Raw genomic sequence first — 23361 nt, 5'->3', positions numbered from 1 at the left:
ATTCTCTACTCCCATCAGTAATGGCCTATGAAATGGTAAAGTTAAGTCCAGAGTAGGCAGTCTACATACAACGTTTCACTAAAATCACAAGAAAAACAAAAAATTAAGTATAATTTATATTCGCCACACACACCTACTGTTTTACCACTCTGAAAGGAACGTAGAAAACATGGGTTCAAGCTTGATTTGTCAAGAACGAAACTCAGAAATTCAGTTAGTCTCACTTAAAAAAATACTTAAATCACAATGCCATACTTAAGTATTAAAATGAATAATGAGTTATCCTTTATCAGCAAGAGCTATCCTTCATCAAATGAAGGAAAACAGCGCTTGCTGGCCATAAATCACCACTGGACCATCTTGGACTAACCAGTGGTTTCCCTCCTACAGTAGTAAACACTCTGACTTCTCATGAGAAAATCTCAGCACTTCAGAAGAAATCATGTCTTATAAAAGCAAAATTTTTTTTTTTGCCAGCTGTATAAATCAGCAAGCTGAATCACAAAGAACATAAAGGGGCTTTTCTACCATGAACATATTGGGCCAGGAGCAGAACTCTGGTGTTCTGGTTGCTCTCAGGACTTTGCACCAGTTAGCAGACAACACTTGGGCTACAACAGCGTGTGCTTTGACATTGCACATTGGAGCCAAATCTTATTATTTTGACAGTTATCTTCGAAGCTCAGAAACTGCTTTCAACTCAGTTATTTTAGGGGCTGGTATGCGGACATGATTCCCATGGTTTTGAAACGTGCTCTTTTTCACAGCCTAAAGAAATGGAAGAGGTTAGCATAAAAAGGATAAAGAAATGTTTACAGAACCATACACAGGTGTATATGCCCCAACCCTTTGAAAAAAAGTCCTCACCTCTCGCATCCACTCTCGAATAGTTTTGCCAGCTTCTTGATGCCACACATTGTGAACAGAGTCTGTCAACGCCACAGCAGTTACCTTATTCTTTACTTCTGTCTCTCGCTGAATCATCTGTTAAAAAATATTGGCTTTAAGTTCTTTATTTCTATAGAGCACTGTCTGCTTAGCAACAGATAATGGTCTTAAAAAAGGAAGTGTAATGCAATTTCAATACTTGACTTCACTTGTTTCAAAGTTTATACAAATCCTAACAGCTCTAGAAACACAGAAAGACCTAATATTTTTGATAAAAGAAATAATACTAACTTTTAAGTGACTGAACTATTCAGTCCTATTATTTTTCATGTGGCTTGACAATTCTAGGATTAAAGGTATCATAGTGAAAAAATGGAAGATTCCCTGAGGACACCTTTTACAAGCTTCTCCAAGTTCCTATTTCTGTGCTTCAGGGAAGCTGGTACCCGTGGTTCACTGTAAGCTACTCAAGACTATCATCTACTAATTTTCAGTAGATTGCTGTAGTTTTTCAGATGTACAATCTTACTTTGACTTGTATGTTTTTTTTTTTCTTTTTCCACCCAATTTAGCTACCTTGCACTCCCACCACGGCCCCAAAATTCTTTGTGCTCTCTCTCATACATATGCTTACCAGGCTAACAACAGAGCCTCTTAACATTTGTAACATATTAAAGAGTCTCTGTTGTTGGAAATGACAGTATGACTAAATAATATTAGTACTAAAACCAATTAAATGATTGCTGCAAATAACATGAACGAAATGACAAAGATGCTGTGGAATTCAGCACTGCTCTGCAAGATAAAAGGGACTGAAAAAGAATAGTTTGATATCAAAGAGAGACAAAAAGGTTTTAATCTCCTGACACAAGTGACCCTAATTTGTAACACTGGAACAAAGAAAGTATAATGAATTATGCTTATAAAACCGGCATTTCGCAGCTAGTGTCTTTATCACTGGGTCTGCCACACTAACGTTAATGTTTTTTTGGCATCCTTTTGTATTAATGGCAACACATACAACATTTCTAAAGCCATACGTTCTTTGTTCATGCTCTAGTAGCTGCTCATCAGCATACAGGCTGCACCTCCAAAAACAATGCTCCAAAAGGGATGCAAATGGTGTTTATTTTGCATCAGAAATTCAAAAATAATCACCTAAACCCAGACGTTCAACGTGAAAATAGCATTTATCAATATCTGATACAATCTTCCAGTATCTTCAAAATACCACAGATGTAAATGTTTTTGACCAAGCATTCTTCCAATTCTACACAACAGTAGTACATTATGAAACATTATGAAAGTTTCTTTTCTTTATTTTTGTTCACATAATATATTTTCAAAATTAACTGTAGTCAAGCTGATTTTTAAGTGACAAGTATTCACCATTACTGGACAAGGAATACAAATGTAGATCTCCTCACTCAAGATAAAATCACACGTCTGTTCTGTCAGCATTACATCATTCAGAAATTCAGCTAAGCTTAGAAAATTCTGGGCAAGTACATATGGAGACACTATTAAAAGTGATCTTCATGTGAAGATTTTCTGTATGTCCCATTTTTACTTTAGACACTCTCCCATGGGGCACATACAATATCTACAACATTTGGAGGATGAGATATTCTTCACAGGTGTGTGCATGGAAGGCAAACTCACTAATGTAGGACAAAATAGCATTTACTGTAAAAGGCTGGGCTTGATTCAGCTGTAATATGGTGCTGCCATTTTCAGCCAAACATCTGATACTGAACGCTGAATTTCACAATCAATACAAAGTTGTACATAACTTTCTCCACTATGAAATGTAAGAACTGTATGTGATAATTTACTTTCCCAGGGCAGTCTTAAGGCAACTTGGTGATCCTGCTAAACTTGGGATGAGACTCTGGAGCTTCTCAAGAAGGTGGAGCCTCAAAATGAAGATCTTTATCAACACTGTAAACCTCCCTCCTGAAGCTGTACAAAATCTTAAGAGCAACTAAATGTTTTATGTCTTAAAGGCAGATCTGAAATCATCAACCAGACTATTTTGTCAGAACTTGGTCTCCCTGTATGTCATCTACAGTAATCTCACTAGGATTACACTAGGCCCGAAATGTGGTTCAGATCTACAAAATAACTGAAAAATTGTATTTTTTTAATGCAGTGTGGAAAGTACCAGAACAAAGGGGGAATGAAGAGCTTCAGTTACACATGACATCATGTTCAGTCCATAGTAAGTGACAACAGAGCATGTCAAACCTGGGTCACTTAGTTTCTACTGTAACAGCTCAAATTCTCTGCTATGGTGGGATATTAACTAATAATAACAACCAAGAAGAATAGATCCAGGTGCCTCTCAAACAATAGATTCTCTTAGCAAGGACCCTAATTTATCCTGCAAGAAGATAAAAAATTTATCCTGTGAGAAGTGCTCACAGAAGCATCAATGCTTCAGATTCAGTGGACTGATAGTTTTGAGTTAAAACATAGATATCTTCACTAAAAATAGCTTTGAATTCACATACAATTTAAAAATTAATTGAGCTGAATAAAATTGTTTCAGTAAAATACATTAACATGCGTTGTAAAATTAGCAGCCAGCTGTTATTCAAATTTGATACAAGTCTGTAATTCCAAAGGAAGGATGCTATGGGATGCATGATTTACACTTCCCAGGATTAGTTTTATCCCACACAGCCAGTGCAGTCTTACAACAGATATACTAAAACCAAAGATATTTAACATAACACAGACTATTAACAATATTACAAACTGTATTTTTTTTTTTTTTTACTGAAGCAACAATTGCAGATAAAAACCTAGGGAATTCATCTGAAGTTCATTTTATACTATACACTCTTCGTACATCAGCAGGTTCCACATAAACCTGATTCTCACAGCCTGAGAATTACTTACTTTCCTCCTAAATGACAGTTTACAAATCTCAACTTATTTTTCTCAGCACAGATTTTACAGGAAGCATTCTCTCAATGTACCCCTTCATAGGATGCTGTAGAGTTCCTACTCCTCTGTCCTTATATTCCTTCTTTCAAAAATTCATTCATAATCAAGAGCAGTTAAATAGACACTTCTGTGTCACTCTCTCCTTTGACTACACCACTTTAGGTCCCCTTGACTTTCTCGAACATGTCTTCCAATAAGAAATTTCTATTTAGTCTCTCTCTATTTTGTAGTCACAGTACAGTTTGCTTTCTAATTTTTTTATTGCATCATTACTGCTTCACATTTATTCTCTTGCACTAGGCATACTCCTAGAGCAGTATTCACTGTAAGGATTTAGAAAGCATTCAGGCCTCTTTCAAAGTTGTCTATGTGCTATTGGGTGAAAATTTATTCCTTTATTTTGCAAAGGACAAGTGTTACACAAGTGTTCAACTCAATCACTTCCATGAGCACAAACTGAAATCCTTTAAACCTTAAAACCTTCACCAAGTTCAAATATATTACTGACATGTTTATTGGTCAATTTAATAAGTGATTTACTTCTAAGTTGTTTGTAATGTTGGATGGCTGCCTTCTGTAAGGTAATATTATACAATTACCATAACCTTGTAATGAAAAAAGATCGGTACCTTCATAATCGATTGTGTGTGCATATAAAACATTGTCTCTTATCACATATGTAATACATTAACTGTACATACAAATATTTAGAATAGATGATGAGATGTAACTTAGGCATGCAATATGTTTTGCAGCATAGCACTCAAACGTAAGCATCAATATATTAAAAGGAGAATCAAAAATCTTATACTGTAAACATGAAAATCCATGCACGTTCCAGTTAGACTTCAGGTAAAACTGAGCTGGTAGTAATGCTTTCAAGCAATAATTCTATGTTCTTTATACCTACTCTAACAAATCTAAAATTACCAGAGATTAAAACTTCTTTGGTGGAAGACAGGTAGAAAAATACCTTCTGTACTCATACGAGCTCAATCAAATCAACTGCCATAACTTGGTATTCAGGAGATACTAACTCCTTTGAGTTACCTGTAATTGGGAGTTAAGAAAAATTGATAAATATTTTAAAAATGCCCCCAAAAGTCACTTTCTCTTGATCATTTAAGAAAACCTTTCATCTACTTCCCCTGCCTTCCACTGCAATTTCAGTTGTGGTGTGGTATTTATGTGGTGTGTACTGTGTTTGAATGGGTATGTCTACAACAAGAATTTGGCTTGGAGCAAAACTAAATTTGACACAAATACTTCCATTGTCTCCAGTTGCCTCATACTAGTTTGAGTTTTAAGAGGCTTTGGCATGTGCTAACTGAATTCCCTTCAGAGGAAACAGAACTGGAAGCCTCTGTCCAAATGCAGTGAATGATTTCCAGACGTGCAGAAGAAATTCTAGCGGGTCACAATGGCATCAGTTGGACTATGTAAAATATGTAACAGCAGTGGCAGATAGGAAGAGAGAAGAAATCACCCACAAGGAGTGGTGTGTGAGAAAATTTTATTTACCACTTTTGAAAGGACATGCAGATTCCTAAGAACCCCGTGTGCTCTCTAGGGAATTTGGTGCATGACGACCCTTTCAAGATTCTCTTTAGCTCTCTTTTCACGCAGTGCCATACAAACCAAGATCTGTCTCAGGATGTGCCCTTCCTGAACTCAGAAAGACTACTCTTCACCAAGAAGCAGATAATTCTCTTGTCTGTAGTGCGAGTTTGTTGGTCTGTGATTCTCAGACTTTTCATTGCTTCCTGGATGCAATTCCTGAATTTCTTAAAATACTCTGTTTTTTGGCACATCCTCAATTTTTCATAAAATATCATTTGTTAGGGACTAGAATTCCAAAGCAATTACACTAGAACAGCATACAACAAACATCATACATAATCCAAAGCAAGTCAAAATAGTTCCCATTTTCAATAAGCACTGAGAACGATTTTTCCTTAATTTATTCACAGATATGCTAAAGTACCTGCTTGCAGTAGACAAAGCATTTGATTCCTCAGTTTTTAAAGACCAAAAAACACACAAACAAACAAAAAAAAACCCCACCAACCATTTGCAGACACAATCATACAATGACCATAGTGACATACTTTCAGATATTTTTCTCAAAGACCTGTTGGATGCTACATCTACAGTTGTGATGGCTTTCTAAATCAATAAACCACATTGTAACAATAATAATATATGAACATATTAGAACAGACTGTTCCAGAGAATGCAGAGTCTAAGACTTGTCACAGTTCACAATGTAAATTTATTTCTGTTTCAGAACCTCTACTGATAATTTCCACACATAACCTATTTTAAATCAGACCATGATAAGCAAAACATATACTTCTAAAATAAATACAGGGGTCATCTCTCTTATGCATAGCTCAGTTAAAATAATCAAAAAGCAAAAACCCAAACCAACCCTCTTCTTCCCCATCTTGTACACAAAATTCTGCAGGTAATCTTTTCTGAACAGAGCGAGAACTCATGGACCTCCAGTACAAGAGCCCCAGCCTTACTCTTTACTAAAACTTTAAACTTAGTACTGCAATTCTCCAGATTCACTTGTCCTCACTGTCTTAACAGAGAGCTTCCAGGAGAAAAGCCTTTAAGGACCTGTAATAACCTGGAGAACACAAAGTTCCCAAACGCACACTTTTGTGCTAGTAGGTGTTACAGGACTATGGGCAGCAAGGCTGGCTCACCTCTCTTACCAAGCCTCTCAGCAATTTGGCTAGTATGAACAGAGTGTAACAGCTCAAAAGGAAACCCAACACAAACATGAACTCTGTGCAGTTCTAGCTGGCTGGCAGCATACTTGTCATCATGTACAGCTTAAGAACCTTACTAAAAGCTACCTACTCTTCCACGAGTTTGACTCCTGATGTCAAATAAAACAACATAGCAAAATGCTCCGCATATGGTTTCCTCACAGACTGAAAATTTTAAGTTAGATAAGAGGGCTTAATTGAGATGTTTCTATTAAAAGCTCAACTAAAGCAAACAAAATCCAATTATTTTTAACACATCTCAAGATATTTCAATTCATAGGTGGAAAAGGACACAGGGATCGCCAAGTCTAACTCCTGGCTCCACAGATGACCTAAAATTCAAACTCTGAGAGTGGTGTCCAAACACTCCTTGAACGCTGGCAGGTTTGTGGCTAGGCCCACTGCCCTGGGGAGCCTGTTCCTGCCCCTCCCCTGACTCAATTCCATGCTGTTCCATCAGGTCCTGTCACTGTCTCCCAAGAGCAGAGCTCAGTGGTGCCCCTCTGCTCCCTGTGAGGAACCGTGCGGCCATGAGGCCTGCCCTCAGCCTCCTCTTGTAAAGGCTGGTGGGAGATTTGCCTTCCAGCTGCTGAGGAACCTCGGTGAAGGATGGGAGCAGATGTGTGGATCACCTAGGCCTGGCTGCAGTCTACCAGCTGGTATTCCTTCCTATGAGCAAGAACGTGCTGCTCCAGAACTGCAGAACTGGGGAAGTCTCTGTATACCTCCCTGCCCCTCCTTCCCCCTCCTCAAACAAACAAACAAACAAACAAACAAAAAGACCACCATAAACCAACAACATTTTGCAGGGTGAACAACTTCCACTTGTCTCAACTGGGAACAGGCAGTGAAGTCTGATGAGTTTAATTTTTAATCTTCACATTGCTGCTGACAGCAGTATGGGGACACTGGCTTGCCTCTAATACAAGAGCTCATAAATTGCCATATCTTATGCTAGCGGAGCTCCACAAGGGCAATTTATGCTGCCAGGAAGCAGCCTAAATTCACAAGTGCAGTGCTTGGCACAGCTAATGCTAAAAAGCATCTGATACTCGAGCCAGGTTGCTTAAAGGTATCTTGGTTATGTCCACTACAGAACATGAGCTGCAGGAAAATCATATTTGAAAAATCGGCTTAGTTTGCTAAAATGCAGCTCATTTTCTATTCACAGCTAATTTGGACTTGGGCAGTGGCAGAAGTCGTGAGCGCATGATCATGCCTCTACCAGCAGCACAGTAGAAGATCCTCTGCTGCTCTGGCTTTACCATGTGTCTCTGTCAGCAGTCCTCTTAATAAAGATGCAGGAGGTTTTCTGGCAGGAAGCTGCATTGCATCTCCAAATGACACAAGCTAAGCCAGCAAAAGCATTCTTCTGTTGGAACTGCTATGCAAAACCTGCACTAGAGGTTTTGCTAACATAATTATTTTGGCTGGGGTGGCAAAGGATTTTTTTCAAGCTCTTAGTTGATACATCTTTGCCAGTAAAACCTTATGCTGTAGGTCATACCTTCACTTTTTCTTGGTTTACCTTGATTTGAGTGTCATGCCTTGTTTAAAATAAAATAAAATAAAAATGAAGCAAAGCTATTAGTAAACTGCCAGAAGTAATCAGAACCATCCAGACCCACAACTGTACGGAAGTTTAAAATATAGCAGATTCAAAACAGGCCAAGATCTATGTAGACTAGGAAACAGGTATTTCTGCCTGTTGACTGGACTCAGTTTTGCACAAACTGTACTTCATAGCCTTGCTCACTTCATAGCTAAGATCTGAATGCTTTCTTCTTTCAGCACATGTTCAATGCTAGTTGATTTTGAAGCTAATGCGGGCACAGTTTACCAGCAATCAAAAGGACAGCAGTCGGTACAGATGACCACAAGCAGTGATCTACAACTGACATCCCTTCAGAGCTGCCCAGTTGTATGTGCACTGGCTGCTGAACAGTGCCTGAGACTTCATCATGATAACTCAGACCAGCCACGATAACTTGCAGCTTGCCTGGGCTCTGCTAAGGGCTGGCAGCAGACAGAAGCAGGGCTGTAATGCTCCTACCAACAACTGCTACCATCTGGTCCACCCATCCAAGGGATATGACTGCTCCAGGTCAGAGACACTCATCTGCTCCTCAGCCAGACACCACAACGTGGCAACTTTCAGCCCTGGGGATCTGAGCCCGGTCACTATCACTGAGATTGTAACTTTGAGTGACTGCCAATCAATCAGAAAGAGGTGCTGGACAGAAATAAGCCCTTCTCACACAGTTCTTCATAAGATAACTTGTTTGAGCTGAACAAACAATTTATTTTAAAGTGCAGTGAACTAGCTTTTCTGAGTCTAAACAACTCATATGTATATAAAACAGACCAATAACACCAGTCATTTACTTTTAGCTTGTCTTACTGGTCTCCTCCATTGCACTGTGCAGGGTGAAAACCTCTAAAAAGCCTTGAATCTGAATATGCAGGTTCTTGAATATTACTGAGATAAAGGTAAATATGGAATAAATACTTAAATTTCTCTGATAACAAATTAATTAAACCATTTCTGAAAACCAGTGTTTAACAAAAACATTAATATACAAGTCTTGAATAATAGAAGCAGTTGAATTTTTGTTTTGATATTGTACCATCACAAAAGTAATGGCTCATATCTAATGAAAAACATGGCCTGAAGTAAGTTATGAAAATAACTTTATCATGTTTTTATAATGCGTAAATCCAGAAGTCAGTCTACAAGTGAACAATCATATTAGTTAAATGAATGTGAAACTATCAAATAACTAACTGTTTCTGCATTAAGTATTGAATGCAACAGAGCAAAATGGTACTCCTTCTTCATTGCCTTGATGCAAACAGTTCTTGGAAATTTTTATAAGTTTTAGGCAAATATTATTGTGGCGCATTTTTTCAATGAAATACTCAGTTTGCTTATGTTTTACTACGTATTTACAGAAACAGAAAACTGCAGAAGTTTAAATGCAAGTCCTCCTTAGATTATTAATGTTGGTTGAGCAAGAACTTTAAGAAGTTGACCCTGCTTCTGTTAAATGGGTACACATCAGCATATGCATTATTTTTTTTATGAAAAGGCCTGACTTAGAAAATAAGGAAAAACTGAACGCTAAACTCAGCACCTCACAGACGGACATGAAGTTAACACCCTTGTTATTTAAACAGAGACAGATGGATTTCCACTTCAGCAAGAGGACAAGACAACATTCACCCTTCCTGTCCTTTGAAGCTTCAGCTTCGACTCTTGCAGTTTCTGAGAAACTTCAGGGAGGAGTAGTCTCCCTACAGGCAAGGTCTCTGGGCTAGAAGGTATGTAAACTAAAAGTTTTGGTGTCACACAAACTCATGAAGATCTCTCTCTTCACAGTCAGGGAATGGCAAATGATGATTTACTATTGCATTCAACCAAAGAAGAAGAGCACCAATTTCCATTTTTGGGCCCATTCATATGCTGCTGCCACACGCGATTCTTCACCAAAAAAGGGTGCGTATCTGTGGCAGAAAACCAAATTAAACCAAGCACACTGCGATTTCGTTAAAATCTTCAAAGTCCAAAAAAACAGTAAAGCAGAAGGAAATTCTGAATAAATTTTTTTTTTTTTTTATCAGGTCTCTTTATCAGACATTGGACATGCTACCAGATATCAAACATTTTTCATCCAGTCAAGAGATGGGGAAGTAGCAGCTGAGGTGGCTCTACAGAGGACAAAATCTTTCAAAAATACAAGGTCTCTGTGAGGCACTCTGAAGGATGTATAACTAATCTAATACGACAAATGATTCAGATAAAGATATTCCAATTCAAAGTACACAACAGACACTCATAACTAGCACACATTAAAATTAAATGTTTGGTCCATGCCCCATCCCTGTCACTGTCAGGCATGGCTGTACTAGCAGAGGAAGCCTACAGCCTCACTCCCTGAAGATGCTGAGCACAGATCTGCAATTTGGTAGCTCTGGGAGCAGGGGCATTGCCCCAGCAGCTGACTTCAATCCCAGCATGGAACAGGACCAGAATGCTACATCAATGAGATGAGAGGTCACACTGATGTCCTCTGGACCCAAGTTGATTTTGAAGTCGGGGTGACAGGAGAAACAAGCATTGCCAGTGATAAAAGCACAACAGCCTGCTCACTCCAGGTTGCGAAGAAATGCTGTTTTTGTGTTATCTTCCTGGTGTGCTCGGTCATCCTGGGCCAGCCTGGTCATCACCCATGATGATGACCATATCATCACGATTACTGCTGAATAACCTAAAGGAGAGTGTGCATTACTGTCTCCCCGCTGCCCCCACTAAGAGCTGGTTGATCAAACACCACAGATCATCTCCAAGTATTTATGACACATTATTAGTCAGAGAAGTTATGCCAGGTAGTGATGAGTCAACAGAAGAATGAGGAGGCTCATTTAAGCCACTAAGAGAATAATGAATGCCACACTGCCTACGTTCTGGGACAGTGGATACTGAACACAAACACTGAAATTCCCAGGTTCTCATGTAGGAAAATACTTGCTTAACACAGGCAGGCTTTTTTAGCAAAATAACCTACGGTTCCATACACACAAGCAGCAAAAGGAGACTCTGGTATGTTAAGAGTAGTGAAAATAAAACACTACTCCTAGAAAATGTAAGAAAATCAAGGCGTCTTGAAAATGTTGGATCGGACTCTGCTGGTTACACCAAGGCTGCCAGCGCAAAGTTTCTCAGCAGCTCTTGCCCAACCCTCACTAGGTCACTCCTGAAGGCAGGCTGTATCAGTGGGCAGGCTGGCATGGCTAGGTTCCCACAAGACTGGGGCCATCAGACACCCCTGCACTATATCCCAACTGATGTCTGCTAAACTTTCTGCACACGCTCTTCAAAGTTTCTGATGAGCTTTATGAAAGAGGCCTACTGTGGATTTAACTACTTATCCATCTTTTTAAGCCAAGAGCTCATCACTTTTGACTTAAGAAGTTCCACTTAAAAAAATAAAAATCACAGGCAAAAGACACTGTGTGAAATCTGCAAATTCTGAACCTCATCAATAAAAATTCAAAATGTTAAAAACATGGGATAAAGCAGAATGTCAGTTCCTCTTTCCCACAGCATTTCGTGCCTTCTTTGTGTTATATATCTACCAAATGATAAGCTCCTTGAAAGAGAGCCATTTTCCTTTTGTTTGGTCCTGAGCACACAGTTGGAAGTTCAGGCATCTAGCACGCAGAGAAGCATTCTTGTGTGCTCTTTGCCTAATTTTAAAATAAGTTAAATAGAATATACATAATAGCCATTTAGTTAGATCAAAGGCAGCTGGAGCCACCCCTGGTGTTTATTTCCAAACCATTACACATCACTAGCAAGATATTCCCCATGACCCTCTGATCTCCTAAGTTTCATAAGCAACGCTAAGAGCAAAAGCAACTGTGAGCTTTTAATTCTGTTCCTGTTAAACAACCCAACACACTAGACAGGCTTCATTTCACACTCCTCCACATGTGATATGGCTCTCACAGCCATGTAAAGGTACTCCTAAGCTGAATCACTAAGGATGGCCACACCGGGATGAATGCCCCACTGGGAGGTTACCTCTGTTAACTGGTGTTTTCTAAAATGTTGGCTAGGTTCACAAGAAAAGTGAGACACAGACAAACCTTGTTCTCGGGAGCTCAGTCCCACAAGTCGGCCCTTTTGCCTGTTCCTGAAACACTTCTGGTGCATCTCAAAGCAGTGGGCCTGAAGTAGCAGCTGGAACACTAACAGAGTTCCCCTATGGAACAGGAGCGAACGTTCACAGCAGACTTGAAAGGGAACTGTTTTGAGCTTAACATCTGTGCAGCCAATGTTTTCAGTTCAATTTTTTTCCCCCTGTAACCTCTGTGTGAACCTCTGGAAGGAATGGCTCTGGCTTCCAAGCCCTCACTCCCGGACATGGCAGCCCCATGAAGCGTGATGGTGCTTCTCACCCTCACTCCCTACACTGTGCAGTGTAGATCTTATGTCCACAAGGTTAGCAGTTGGACTTGATGATTTCAGAGGTGTTTTCCAACCTCAATGATTCTATGATTCTAGGACAGAGATGCAGGTGCCAGCATGCTCTGACAAAACAGAGTCCTGTGCGTTTCCAAGATTCATGGTATCTGCAAAAGGTGCATTTTGAACGTATGTAAACATGTTAATTGAGGTTTCTTTTTTACACACTTGTACTTTTTGATCTGTACCTCCTGCTCTGGACACAAACCTCCTGGTATCACACTAGTCTCTGAGTGGGACTGAAATGGTGAAGGGAAGACATGTCAAGAGTGGCTGAGGTCTCTCGGTGTGCAACAGGTGGAGCAGAGGAGCTGAGGGAAGCCCTCATGGCGGCTGCAGCTCCTCACAGGGAGCGGAGGGCAGCGCTGAGCTCTGCTCTGTGTGACAGCGACAGGGCCCGAGGGAACGGCATGGAGCTGCGTCAGGGGAGGGGCAGCTGGGGGTCAGGGAAAGAGTCTGCACCAGAGGGCAGTGGGCGTGCAATTGGCTGCACAGGGCAGTGGGTACGGCCGTGAGCTGCTGGAGTTCAAGGAGCATTTGGACAGCACTCTGAATGTAGGGTTTGAACATTGGGTGGTGTTGTGTGGAGGCAGAAGTTGGCCTCGATGATCCTCATGGGCCCCTTCCAACCTGGGATATTTTACAGTTCTATGTGTCTATGATTACCATAGCCCCACAGCTGACATGGTTAATATTTCTTGTTTCCTTTCAAATTCATCTCTGAAGGCACTGACCAGAATAATGACACTGCCAGCACCAAACCCTTATGTCTCCTCAGCCATCACAAGAGTTCTCACCATCTTCTATCCCCCGCAGTTGCCCTAAAGACAGTTTGCCTGGCATAGGAGAGCAGATGCACGTGCTCAACGAAAGTTAGAAATAACAGAAGGAATTAGATAAAACAACAGGTACTCACAGAAATCCTTAGCCTCACAGAGCATCCATCACAAGTGCAAAGCATCACACAGGATGGGGCCTGAAGCCCCAGACTGAGCTCCTGCCAGCAAGCACACGCGCTATGCTTTGCAGGCTGAGTGCTACCACTGCCATCCTGGCAGAAACTTATGCAGGTAATGAGGGAGCTGGTGGATGTGATCTGTTTGATCAAACCACGCTTCATTTATGATTGATGAAATACCTAGCTCTGCTCTCTGTACAAAAATACCTACAGTGGCGTAGATGCAGCATTCCTACGGTGTCAAACAAAATACAGCTTTTCTTTATTTAATTTTGGGGAAAGAGCCACAGTTTTAAAATGGTTTGCGTGCATCCCTGCAGACTAAAAAAAAAACACCTCTAGACTGACAAAGTGATTCCCATGGAAATGTACCAAGTACACGGAACAGTTGTTTCAGGTTCATGTACTAATGAACCAGAAATTACATTCTCTTTACAGCAACTGTCCTCTAGCACTCTCCTACCTGAAGGAAAACAGCACTTCAAAATGCTGAAAAAAGCGAAGTCTGTAAAGGTATAACTTAAATATTTGACAATAAATCCTAGCAAGAGATGGCACTAGCTAATGTACACGTGAAAAGTGTCTTCTTCTGCAGGAACGGAGGAATATTCTGTCTTTCCCCTCGTTTTCAGTAATACATCTTCCAACATTTCTCTGAGCATGTTTTGGTGATGTAAGTCACATACAGCAGTAAGAGCCTACCAAAGTTGCAGTCTCATAGCTTCCGCAGCATTAATACAGCACTAAAAAACCATCAATAAAAGTGTTTTCACACTCTATATGTCAGAATCAATTTTACTAATAAGTATGACATTTCTTCTAAGACGAACAAATTTAGTAATTTTCTTTTTAGTTCTCATTTTTTTTTGCAATTACGATGGTATCTCTCTAGCCTAATATGGAAGTAAATTGGAGTGATATCATGCAACTCAAATTGAGGGATAGCAGTCCAATTCCTAAGAAAGCTGGTAACAGTTTTCAGAGGCAGTGCTAGTGAGAAGTGATAGTGACAGTGCTGGGAAGCAGGATTTGCTATTTAAGCCCAGAACAGCTGTGACAGTGCAGATTCAGCTGCACTGCTCCACTAACTTATTAAAATTATTTTCTGGAAAATAAAACGCCAAACCCTTCAGTGTGTGAGTAGGTCATTTATTCCTACTTAAAGGGTCTCAGTTGAGACTCCCAACACAACTGCTCGCAGTGATTTTCACTAGACACTGGATATAGATCACTAATGCATTTCACAAAGGCTACTGAAAAGCCATCAGCTGGGAACAGCTTTTGGTCACTACTAAACAGGGGGCAGATTTGAACCAGTGACCTAGAAGTGAAAGACTTTGTAATCTGATTACCAATCCCTTGAGCCATCCCATCCCTCCCCTTTTCTTTTTTACTGATAAGAGAAAAAGAGTCTTATTACCTAAGCAACTTTTGTAGCCTGTTAGCAATGCAAAAGCTTTCATTTAGTGCTTAAAAAGGAAAGTCTCATGGGCACGCTTATTAGTCCATCTCAAGCACAGACTCTGTACTATTTTTCCCTATTAATTTCAAAATAAATGTATTGGTATAAAAGTGTAGCACAATGCTTTTTCTGATAATGATTTATAGTAAAGTTCTTGCTGATTAAAATAGGTGCTGATGAGAGGTTTTTACATAGCTGTGGAGTCAACAGATCCCTTACTGGCAAGTGAAGAGACAACACGCTCCTTTTGTCAGCAAATACTCCAAAGAATATAAATGCTTTCCTGAGGTACGCTGCGTACTGCAGATGATAGGCACCTAAACTGCTCGCTTTTCAAATCGAAATAGCACTTCTAAGCAATTGTAAGGATGAGTTTTCTTACGCAGAAGTGGGATTATTCAGTAAGTACTGTAGTCTCGTCACAGAATATTATTCGAATGTGCGAACGCGGTCTCCCAAGTATGCCAGGACCTATTTAAATGCCAGCCAACATGAGCTTTTGTGACATGACGGAGCTATTGTTTCTCCTTTTCCTTCTTGGTCCTCTTCTCAAGACCCTCAGGAAGAAAACTGGGAGACCTTTTCTGTCAGTTTCCTACTTTCTTTTTTTTTTTTTTTTCTTTTTTCCCCAGACACTGTGGCCTGCACATTAACACCGCTTCCTTTGGCTGGAGGTAATAAACGATTAGCTACAGCATAGTGGTGCGGTGTTCGTGTTTTTCTTCACTGTACTACACTCAGCCAATGTCTCAAAAATTAATGCAAGTGTATCAGGATCTGAAATTAACTTTCTATAGCCATGAGCAACATCCTGCTAGGAGGGGGAAAATCCTATTATAGCAGTTCTGGCATCGCACTGCTCATAGACTGTTAGTACTAACAAAGTAAGATTTCAAATTATAAAATGGTGAATACAAAAAGGGCTGTTCTGTATTGATTAAGCATTTTTTTTTCCTTTTTGCTTATGAACCAATAAAGAAAAACTAGGTAATGCTTGCTCCAGTTCAACGACAGATCAATTACTAAACATCAGCTCGGAGATCAAACTGTCCAAAAACACCACATCATTACACAGAAATAATTAGAAAATCCACATATTTATCACCAATGTATTACACCATCCCCTGAAGTTGTGCAGCAACTTCCAGGAGGATTTTTTCAGAAAATTATGTGCTCGCTGTAGTGCTTAAAATACACTGCTAGTAACTGAGATGGCTCATAATCTCTTCGGTATTTACAAGAGATTAGGCAGCACTCGCACAAAATATTTTCAATTCACCGTGCAGAATATAATCTGTTGTTATATCGATCTACCTTTTAATGGCTACAGATACGGCTAGGGCAGTATTTTAGAAGCTTATTAAAAAATTACGTTTGGTGCGCGATGAAATCATGAAGTTTCAGAAAGCTGAGCGTTAGGGCTACTGTCTGCCCAAACCTTTGGCTACTGTGGATGCCTACCACCTGACTGGCTGATCATCTGCAGTGATAAGGCAAAACAGTGGTTAACACACGCACCTATGCATGCTTTCCCCAGTCAAATGTACATGCCAAGTGGAAGTCAGCAACAGCTACCCAGGAAGAAATACTACGCAGTGGAACGCAGAGCCAAAAACACCCTCAGCAGCACCGGGGAATGAAGGATCCTGCTTCAGAGGGCAGCTCCAGCTGAAGGGACAAGTTCTGCTTTGAGCCTTACAGCTCCAGCCCTGGGTGCTGAACTCCACGGCCACGGGGAATGCCCGACCCCGACAGCATGCTGTGCTCCACCATGCTCTGCTGGCCATGGAAGGCGCAAATGAGGCAACGGCAGCGTTCCGTGTTTTCGTTTTGAGTTGGAACGCTGTATTTTGGTTACGAGTCTAACGTTGACACCATCCTTCCGATGTTTGTGAAATAACACCTGCTCCTATTAATGTGATTAATCTGGTTATTCAACGTTTTTACAAATAACACAACTAAAGAGAGTCCACTCGTGGAAAAATAAATAAATAAATGCCTGAACTTGGAGCGGCTTCGTGTCATCCACGCAATCGATATGTGTTGAGCAGGAACAGAAGATGCGCATTGTGAACTTCCCGCTCCCGTCCCGTGCTCATCCTCCTCCCGACCTTTGTGCCAATAAGTTACGAAAGCCCTCAGCGCCCTGTGATTCCTTTCTAAAGCTGCCAACTGCAGCTGCTGGCCGCAGGCGCAGCTGGCGAGAGACCCAAACCCCGGCTCAGCGCAAACGCAGCCTTCCAGCATCATGTTTCTGCTGGAGAACAACTGGGAGGCGGCTGGGCAGGACGCTCGCCCCGCACTCCCACGCGCGGCACGGCGGCGGCCGGGAGCGAGGCTGTGGCAGCAGGCTGCGTGCGGCCCCGGACGCGGCGGCGGCCGAGGACGAGCACACAGTGCCCCCTAGCGGCGGCGCGGGGCAGGCGCGGCTCGCGGAGCCTGTCAGAGGCCGGGCCCACTCCGCGCGTGGGCCTGCGTGCGGCCTGCCCGAGCCCAACGCGTTTTGACGCTTTCCACCCTTTTCTCGTTAATTGGAGGCGAACGCCGTCAGCCCGGCGGCAACCGCTTCACAGCACAGCCTCAGCGCCTCTTAGCGAATTACCTTCTTGCTTACAGAAACACTCCACCAGCACGCCCCAAAATTTCCCTCCGACGCCCCGCGCTGCGAAACTTCAGCTCAGCACGTGTCGTAGCCGCGCCGGATGGGCGCGTTTCGGCGTCCCGCTGCGCGGGCCCTCGACAAAGAGCGGCGATCTGCTGGTCCCGCGAGTGGCAGCGCGCATCACGCGGCCATTAGCATCGGCGGGGCGCGGGCAGTAAAACAGGAGACAAAGGCACGAGGCATAAAGGAGCGGAGCAAGATGGCACCGACACAGGTGCGCGTGGAGGGCCGGCGGCGCCGCGGAGAGGCACACGCAGAGTGTCAAAGAAGCCACGCCGACAGTAACGTGAAAAAGGAAGAGTGGGAGCCTGACAGCGCTGCCCAATTTCATTTGCATAAAAAGTGAAACTGGCTATTTATAAATACATTCGAATCACAAGATGTTTGTGTGCTGGGTTTTTTTTTTTTTTTTTTCCCTTTTTCCCCGTGTAAAGCATTAATAGACATTTATTCCCAACCTTGCATTTTAAAAAAGCAGTGTACATCATTAGGCTTTTACAACAAGATTACAGCGTGCATTCTAAATTGATTCCCGTGCAAAGGGAAGGCGGAAAATAAGAGACAAATGACTGGAAATGCAGTGTTGGGAACGAGAGTAGATATGTGTTTGGATACAGTAACTATTAGGGTACAATTGCAGATGAAACTTTAATTGTGTAAGATTCATTATCATCTCCAAATGGCACATACGCACTTAGGCTTAATTCGAACCACAGAAAAGTGGATCTAGAAGTTCCCGTCATTAGATTTTAACAGTAACTCAGCACTTCGAAAGAGCCGGTAATAATAACTGCAATATTTCACCAATGTCTCAGGGCAGACGGGGTGCCTGTGGCTACCTGCCATCAATGGTTTTGCACGCAGTGTACTTCACTCTTACCCCAGGATCCCAACCTCAGCAGAACAGAATTCCTGGACAGAGGAAGGTGAAGGTATGTGTATATGTTACAGGGATGAGAAGTCTTTCACCATTTACTCTTTGTGCTGCAGAGGCAAAAGCAGCTGTTTAAAGGAGCAGGAGGCACGATGAGGTGGCCTGGTGCCCCAGAGCATCGCTCTACCACACCGAACAGGACTCAGAGCTGCATTCGGACTGGCCACCAAAAATTAACTAAACCCTCGTCATATCCCCTAACTGCACAAGGCACACAGTTGGCCTTAGGATGCTAAGCGTGCACACAAAGCACACGTGAGCATGCATGCACATGCGCTGCACGAGTGTCGCTGGCAGAAGAGGAACCTTGTGACTAGTGCACCCCTAGCACAGTCCATCGCCTGTGTGGGGGAGGGACAGGGACACGCTTTCCCACTACGGTCATCAGTGGATCTCTGATGCTAAAGGAATTAGGCTGCTAGAACTTACCAGGAATTCTATGCCGATAATGCGTGCGGCGCAGCACGCTGGCACACACGGCATGTTCAGCTGGCCAGCCAAGTGCGAGTGAATGCTTATTCCTGTAGGATGCGTCTCCCATGCTACCTGATTTAGAGATATTTCTTTAAACTGCAGAAAGTTACTTGAGTAAGAGAAGCAGAAGGCAGAACGACTTTTTCTTTCAAAATAAGGTGTCTCGACGAATGTGCATTACATAACTAATTTTAATTTTGTGCAGTTACAGACTATAGACTTGCTACCCCTTCCACAGTTTCATGCTAATCTCCCAAATATAGTGACATTGAAATTTCAAATTTCTTTTTCTATAGCACTTGCTTCACAATTATGGTGTAAAAAACTTCACTTAGATTGTACTTAGCAGAATGCTTCAAAATATAAAAAATGTATCAACTGCACACAAAAGAAGTGAGATCCAACGCAATGCAAATAATATTTTCTATGTCCTGTAGTAAGAATCAACTTTTCCCAAGCAAATAGGGGTTTAGTCTTTACTTCACCAGGACAATTGCTTTCATTTGTGTAGAAAGAAAAGGTGGTGGGAAAAGAGTAAGACTCTGCAGAGCAGGATGATTCTAATTGTTCTGTCCTTGCCGTGTGTTATTCAGTCAGAATACCACCACCCATTGCCCTTTCAGCAATAAACTGGGGCTGAAATGACGACCTCACTAAATCTAGTGCTAAGCAGACTATCTATATTATACCCAGAACCATTTTTCTCGGAATAGGACTGTGACAGAAAATCAGGATTTCTGAGGTATGACTATGAAGCTCTATCAGTGCCTTTTTCAGAGTGCTGCATCAAATCACAATTGTCTGGGAGTTCTTGATCATTTAAACACTCCATTTCATCTAAAAAAAAAAAAAGGCATAAATAAACTTTAATGTCACATCATAGCTCTCTCAAAAAATGCACCAGACTATCTTACATGTGATGGAAGTTTGCCAGTTAATTCATCTAAAGGCTTTGATTGAAGGGCAGATACCAGATATGATGCATGGAGAGTAAAAATGTTTAGGTAGGGATGAAGTAGTGAGAAATATTTTTAATTGCTACACGATGTCTGTCACATTAGCAATACCTGGACTTTGAAAAGATCTCCCTAGCAAAACAACGCAGAACCACCTTTTATCTTTAGTAACATGTTTGTAAAATGAACATGTCTCAGTGACACGAAAGAGAGATGACATTTCAGACATCTCTGTAATTTTTCCAATCTCAAAATACTACAGTTTTACAAACTGAAAATAAAACAACAACAACAACAAAAAACCTACAGACTTTGGAATTTCATTTTTTATGTGGTTATTTGGATAACATTAGCCCCGTGTCTGAAAAGCGTCACTTTGCCCTGGAAGTAAAATCTTTCACAGGATAACTTAAACATACATGTTATTCACGTTGTGTAACTTATTTTACTCAGACCCTATCTCTAAAAGGACTCTCCTGCACGTTTCACATTGAAGATGCCCAGCAACCGTGCACTTATTTACACTGATTCGAAACACTTATTTCAACAAATCCAGAACTTGGGGCTGCAGATATCTGCTGAGAAAACCTCACTGTGTAACATCGACAGAGCATATCTGAAACTATGGAAGTACCTACACACGTCTTCTCTGCATTTTTCAAACACATCCACTCTGTTTAATGGCACAAAGTTATTCATGCTTTGAGTACTCTTTTTTTTTTTTCTTTCCTTTTCTTCCCCAGAATGTATGTCCACCTGAAGAGATTCCCTTTCCTCATTTTAATTGCTTACAAACAATTGCGTTCTGCCCTTCCTTTTCAAAACTGAAGCTGTTTGCAAAAGATCTCTTTTACTACCAGAAATCTGTGGGGTCTTGGTGCCCTGTATAGTTCACACATAGAACTAAGTCCAGCGTTTTTCTTCAACTGAATAACACTGATAATGGGCTGCTACGAGACACTCAGACTCTTCTTTCATTTCAGAATTAGAAAGCAAGTTCCACTCCCCACGTAAGAGATTAGCTCATATTTAGCCAGTGCCTATCTTATATGTTCATGGACTCAAATCTCAGCAAAAGACAGCTTACAGAAAGTTGAAAGTATTGGAGATGTACAATCTGTGCACAATGCAGACAATACGGTATTTATACCACTTACACAGAACATTATTACATATAGCAAAATAGTCATCGGCATAAATATGCACTGATTTCATTTATACACTAAAACAAAAAAGAACAGATTTCTGGCTACTGCCCAACCTTATTTTTTTTTTTTTTTTTTCCTGTAGATTTTTGAAATCTGTATTTATACATTCCTCCTCTACACTACGGAAAGCTCAGAATTCATCATAGATGAAAAAATCAGAAAAGATCCTCCGTACCAATAGGTCAACGCAGTCTTTTGCGATTTTAATAATGGCCTGTCCTATTACATTTGTTATTCATATTGAATAAGGATAGACAATTTTTAGGCATTATATAGCTTTCTTCTGGAATATTAGCTTTGTGGCTTTGAGAGGCCATTTTCTAAAGATCCTAATAGTCAAATGACATCTTGGGAAATGTTACGTTCTCACTGCATTTGCATGATAATGAAGATGAAATTTCATATACGCTACCTAAATTATACTTATCTAAGTTTTGTTTTACTGAATGACCAAAGGAATATGTTCCCTAAGCCAAAGTATCACAGTACAATGCAGTACATTATTGCTTCTGTGAAAGACATGAAACTATAATCCAAGTGATAAAGTAAACCCCATGCAATTTATGTAATGGTGCTAATATGATCTCAGCTGTGTATCTCTGAATACTTATTTCTTCTGAAGAAAATTCTACAGCATCCACAAAAATACCCACTGTAATGCTCAGGAGCATTATTGTAACATGTTATTTTTCAGCAACATACAGTAGCATCATGATCTAGGTAAAGTTCACATGCCAGCTTATTCGGTAGCTGTAAGCCACCCTTCAGATGTAACTACATTTCACCTGCACCTACAGGAAAATCCACGAGTCCAATCATTTTTGGGCTACACATACATGTTTGAGGGATGACAATAAAGGGCATCTTTTCTGTCATGAGGCACATAGGCAAATGCGTAGCTCTCAGAAACCCCAGCTGTGGGTAGCAGTGCTCCTGCATGCAGCTTGTGAATACAGGAATCATTCAAAAGCTCCATCGTGTGCAAGGGCGTGCACAGAACCAGCTCTCAAACCTGGATTTTGAAAGTAAGCCTGTGGCATGCCTCTTCTATAACAACAAGGACGTTGTAAGAAAGTATTTGCCATCTCTGATCAGCAAGCGCAGAGCTGATCAATCATCAGTCTGCCTAGCAACTTAGTATTATCTGCGTGATTCATTCTGAAGTACGGATCTAGAGAACCAAAATCTAACTGCCGTTTTATTCCAAAGACGCAATTCTTAGTATCTGTATAACACTGAAGAAAATATCAGTACAAAACCACGCAAGTTACAAACTGGCAATATTAATCTAAGCAAAGACACCAGCACACAACACTCCTCGACTAAGCCTCTACTTATAATTGCTAAGTCTTTGAAAGTACTTTTTTTTTTTTTTCCTGGAAGCTCTAAGCATTATTTTTTTTAAGAAAAAAACAAAGCAAAACAAAACAAAGCAGCGTGGAGTAAGTGGTATACATAATGGTGATTTTATTTAACATAGCTTTTCAGTGCACTCCAGTCTATACTGCACTAGGACTGCAAAAAGAAAAAAAAAAAAAAGAAAAAAAAAAGCCTATACTCAAAGGAACATCTGAATAAAATTGAGACATCTGCAGTAAAGTTTTACCTTCTCCCTAGAATGTTTGAGATGAACTCAGTGTAACACTGTCTTCCAAGAAAAGACACAGTGATCAATGCGAGAGCACATCAGGCTCCCTTGGACAGGCCAATCAATGCAAGAAAGAACCTTGCCCAGGGCCTTATGCAAATAGGAGCACGTCCTGCAACCCAGGGAGGGAACATGCGCAATAGATCAATGGAATCTGAAAAACCTTACAGCTATATCAGCCTCAGACAGTAAATATATAATGATGAATCCCTCACGTTCACGGTGAACTCTTAAACTAGGTTATTTTCAACAGCTGGTTTAAAAATCTGCTGGGGCTGTACACAGTAGCAGCAAAGAAGTAAAATAAGATTATCTATATGGGGTTAATTTGCCCAGGTTTTTTTAAGACTGAGGAAAAACAATCCACAGACTTTAACAAAATGCTGAAAGTTACGTGCCAGCATTTGGTGC

General features: G+C 40.9%; 1 protein-coding gene across 6 annotated transcripts in view; it reads right to left on the bottom strand.

Moving 5' to 3' along the window:
* Positions 1 to 23361, bottom strand: part of FAM172A (family with sequence similarity 172 member A) — a 263961-nt gene that overhangs the window by 64291 nt on the left and 176309 nt on the right. For all 6 annotated transcript variants that reach the window (XR_006932328.1, XR_006932329.1, NM_001006574.2 and 3 more), the window contains one exon: positions 868 to 984. Coding sequence is in view for 4 of the 6 variants with exons in the window: in NM_001006574.2 (NP_001006574.1) it covers positions 868 to 984 (117 nt within the window). In the remaining 2 variants the exon portion in view is untranslated. The remainder of the gene's footprint in view (positions 1 to 867; positions 985 to 23361) is intronic.

Source organism: Gallus gallus, chromosome Z (genome assembly GCF_016699485.2).
Source record: "Gallus gallus isolate bGalGal1 chromosome Z, bGalGal1.mat.broiler.GRCg7b, whole genome shotgun sequence".
Taxonomy (NCBI): Eukaryota; Metazoa; Chordata; class Aves; order Galliformes; family Phasianidae; genus Gallus; species Gallus gallus.
This window is presented reverse-complemented; position numbering and strand designations above follow the sequence as displayed.